The sequence below is a fragment of the Musa acuminata genome, chromosome BXJ1-9 (assembly GCF_036884655.1).
Source record: "Musa acuminata AAA Group cultivar baxijiao chromosome BXJ1-9, Cavendish_Baxijiao_AAA, whole genome shotgun sequence".
NCBI lineage: Eukaryota > Viridiplantae > Streptophyta > Magnoliopsida > Zingiberales > Musaceae > Musa > Musa acuminata.
Window position 1 is genome coordinate 10,450,435 of NC_088335.1, and position 4,029 is coordinate 10,454,463.

General features: G+C 36.6%; 1 protein-coding gene across 2 annotated transcripts; it reads right to left on the reverse strand.

The window, feature by feature from the left end:
* Positions 1-820: 820 nt before the first annotated feature.
* On the reverse strand, positions 821-4,029 carry LOC135594267 (uncharacterized). Of its 2 annotated transcripts, none has more exons than XM_065084668.1 (8): positions 3,942-4,029; positions 3,427-3,624; positions 3,256-3,311; positions 3,084-3,162; positions 2,867-3,005; positions 1,809-1,922; positions 1,212-1,447; positions 821-1,127 (listed from the first exon to the last, which is right to left on the reverse strand). In XM_065084668.1, the coding sequence occupies exons 2-7, from the start codon at positions 3,597-3,599 to the stop codon at positions 1,256-1,258; spliced, it is 753 nt and encodes a 250-aa protein (XP_064940740.1). In that variant the 5' UTR covers positions 3,600-3,624; positions 3,942-4,029; the 3' UTR covers positions 821-1,127; positions 1,212-1,255. The 2 variants fall into 2 exon arrangements, with proteins under 2 accessions (XP_064940740.1, XP_064940739.1); XM_065084667.1 differs by having other exon boundaries at positions 822-1,127; positions 3,084-3,165.

Consider the following 4,029-nt stretch of genomic DNA (forward strand, 5'->3'; position numbering starts at 1 on the left):
TCAAAACAAACATTTGAGTTACTTTTGAGCAACCTCCTATCCCATAATTTGTAATATGGGACACTTAGTAAAAATGTCTCACGTCAATTAAAATCTATGTACATAAGATCGAACATAATTTTATGATGGTTATCAGTGACTTAACATAACTCTCTATCATTTTCATCTAAGGTTGAGACCAACATTGACGGTATTTGCCAAAATCATTATATAGCCTTTAATTTTATAAATGCTTTGAGGAATAAAAACCAAGCATAAAAACAAAACAATCAAAATGATCATACAATTAAACTAAGAAGAAACAGGTGAAATGGGTATGATATTTAATTGAGTCAAAATGAATGTATCATGAAGATGAAGCGAGAAATTTTGAGTTTGTTCTCCTATAATTATAACAATTTCAGAATCCTCATCTAAAATCCATGGCATAACCTATAAGTCAGTCATCTCTTGATGTTGTATAGAATGATAAAGTTAGGGAAGCATGACTTTTTATTTGTGGTGCTCAAAGCACATAATTATATATATATATATATATATATGTATGAAGGATCAATAAATGTAGTCTTATTTTTATAATTAAAAATTATAAATCAAGAATTCTTGATGATTGATATGGTAGAAAATGATCTTGTAGTGATGAGAGGATCATCTTCATAGAAACAATATAGCAATATGAATTAAGTTTGTTTTTTGATACAAAATAGGTGAATTTAATGTTCTTAATTAATAACATGAGTCTAATATGGGGTGTCATTGAACGAGTTAAGAAGCATTCTGGATTTAATATGGTAAAAAAAAAAATCCATCATCAACAATAATCGTCACAACCTGGAAATAATCAATGATATCTTAAACTAACATTGTTCCTGTTATTCTCCATCTAATCGATGGCCATTCTTTTCTTTTTATTCTGTCGAGTTAAAGACTGGAAAACAATATGCATATGCATGGAGAGCAGCACCTCACAAGTTGACGTGGTTGGATGTCAGCAATCGTTTTGAGCTTCGCGGTGACAAGCTCAGATTGAATAGAATGACATAATCCCAGGAAGAAGCAGTCTTAGAGAAGTAAACATGCTTGAAATTGCTTTCTCCAAAGGTATTCAGATCGAGCATAATCAGATTCTACACCAAAAAAGACAGCCATTGATGTCGATATCAAATAAGTGTCTCATGCATTGATGTCGGAAGACAAATTGCTGGTGTCACCTGCTCATATAGAGAAAGAATTGCTTGCAGGGTTGCCATGGATATCATTCGAGAAGCTTATTGCATGTCCCCACACCAACTGCTGCAGCAAGGTGCCAAGCAGCATGGATGTAAGGAGTTTCTGGGAAGAAATCATCAGCTACAAAAAGTGCCCCTCCCAGTAGAGAAGATAAGGTGTGCAGGTTATGTGCCATCCTCAACTCTGGTTTTATCAATGCCCTTCTGGCAAATGCCACCTGGAAATAGCCAGTGAGATCTACTTAGTTCATAATAATGCTAATTAGACTCGACGAAATTGCCTACTCGGCATGCTGGTGAATTCTGCTCAGTACAGAGCTGGTCTGATCGAAATTGGAATCCTTAGAATTTACATTCACAGAATATACTATGATAGGCAAATTAACGATCAGTATTTAATTTACCAATACCGAGACATAAAGTTTGATACCGGTATGATACTGTTCACTGTAATCTTTTTGCTTTTTTATCGAATAATTAGCATAAGTCAACATAGTGGTATCAATATCAGATTCATCTTGCAAAAACTTGTTACGGCCTCATAGCAGAAATACCACAAGAGTGTTTCAACTTAATTACCTCCATCAACCCAGTGTGCATAGCTGAAACCATGAAAGGCTGAAATGGCAAGAGTATTGTAGATGCCACCATCAGCAGTCTTGGATTTTCATTTCTGACTGCTCGAGACAAACACTGCGAAAGAGGAAGTGAGTTTAAGCTGCCACAGAAGGATTGCAAGAGATTTATTAACCTTCCCAAAAAAAATAATAAATTACAATTGTCATTATAAAATGCTGTCAAGAACTATGCTGAGACAAAAGGAAGACAACAGGAACAACTAAATGCATGGTTATGCAAACACTGCACAAGAGGAAGTGAGTTTAAGCCACCACAGAAGGATTGCAGGAGACTAAAACTTCCCAGAAGGAACGATAAATTGCAATGGCCATAATAAAAGGTTGTCAAGAACTATATTGAGACATAAAGAAGAGAATACAAACAACTAATTGCAAGTCAGTCCATATAACACACAAGAAAAACCACAAGTTTGAGTACAAACACATCGAAAAGGTTTTGTTTGCACAGGTTAAATTTTCATCTCAAGCATCAGGACGTACCAAGTGATCGTGCCACAGCAAGGAACGCTGAAACAATTAGCTGATGTATGAATGTCTTCTAAAAAGGTTTTCATGCTTTAGTTTAACAAACACACAAGAAATATCCAAATCATATAAATTTTATTTTGCACACATCATAAAAATCGTAAATTGCATTCGACACAGCTGATCATTCGTAAGAAAATTCTACAATTGTTTCTGAAGTGATATGTTTGAAGCTCAATTTTCCTAATAGGATATGAGACAGCAAAGTTCTTGAAATCTAACATAACTAATCCAAAGCTAAAACACATAGATATGATCTAGGAACGTCAATACCTTATATCATCTCTCTACAAAACACAAAAGAACTGTCTTCATGGTGAAGACATGGTCTCTATAAAGAAAGGTATATGTCCAGTGTATCATGACATACTGCCCAGTAGTTGTAATCTATCAGTTAATATGGATTCTTGTTTGTCTTTCACAAATAGCTTATGGTTTCCTCTACTGTGACAGCAACAATTTAAATTAACTTACAACTGTAGTTGTAGCTATCATTGTATAGTCTGCCCATCTTAGAAACCTTCTGGCTTGTCCTCTTGAAGAATGGTACAGACTTGAAGCAATACCCACACCGATCAAAGAATTAGCATATAATGCAGCATTCAGGTTCTTCCTGCAGGTTCAATCAACAAGTTCGAGGTACTGATCCAAACAAAGAAGTCCTACGGATTTATTCCTTGGAGAAACTTGCCTTGGAGCCTGAAGTCCGAGAACAATGAAAGGCAATGAAGTGATTACATTGGCAATGGTTTCAGCAATGTTCTGATCACCTACTACAAGAAAAAGACATTATTTACTTTCTATGAAGTGAAACATAAATTCTTTTCCTTTAAATAGTGAAGCGTAAAACATGTTCAGCATACCATGAAGGCTACAGTGAATCGGCCTCAAGCATGATGGTCTCTGCTGCCATATTCTTCTGAGAACAAGTAAAACGAGTCACTCTGCTTGCTCTGCAAGTATGATGTACCCAACCCGTTGCAGGCTGATGAAGTTTGCAGGTGCATTGGATCAGTGCATTTGCTATGACTCACCGAATTACCAATCGTCGGCTTGATCCAACAATCTCGGGCCCTTCGCAGGTCGAGAAGTCCAACTCCCCACAACGAAGTGAATCTTCTCTTCCATACGTTGACTGATCCACCAGCTGCACTCCACGAATCCCCTGTAGCAACCCACAGGGACCCCAAGGTCGATTTACACCCATATTCAATGTCAGCTCGCTCCCTCACCTGCAAAGATACTAATTTGTGATCATCATCTGCGAGTACAAAAGAAAGAGAAAAAAAAGGCACTTCGCATAAGAAATATACTCTTAAGCAAAGAAGAGCAAGTAAAAAAGAAGAGCAAATTAAAGATCTCATGCGCTCAACAATTTCAGCACTAACTTCACAAACCAATTCAAATGAGACTGAAAACCAGAACTAATGTTACAAGAGATGTCTATATGAAATCAAAAACCTCCTTAGGAAGTATAGGATAATCAAAATAGTAGTAGCATCAATTATTATGAAAGCAAGAAGAAGAAGAAGAAGAAGAAAGAACCCACCTGGCCAGGAGCAGAGAGAAGGGGTGGCCACAGTCCAGCAAAATGGGATTGGTTTGGGCACGTATAAAAGAGAGACAGAGGGTCTCCA

Coding starts and splice junctions, on each gene's coding strand:
- LOC135594267 (XM_065084667.1), bottom strand. CDS start 3,599: ATGGGTGTAAATCGACCTTGGGGTCCCTGTGGGTTGCTACAGGGGATT. Junction 3,006..3,083: donor CTCGGACTTCAGGCTCCAAG/GCAAGTTTCTCC, acceptor TTGAACCTGCAG/GAAGAACCTGAATGCTGCAT. Junction 1,923..2,866: donor TGATAGCTACAACTACAGTT/GTAAGTTAATTT, acceptor CCTCTTTCGCAG/TGTTTGTCTCGAGCAGTCAG.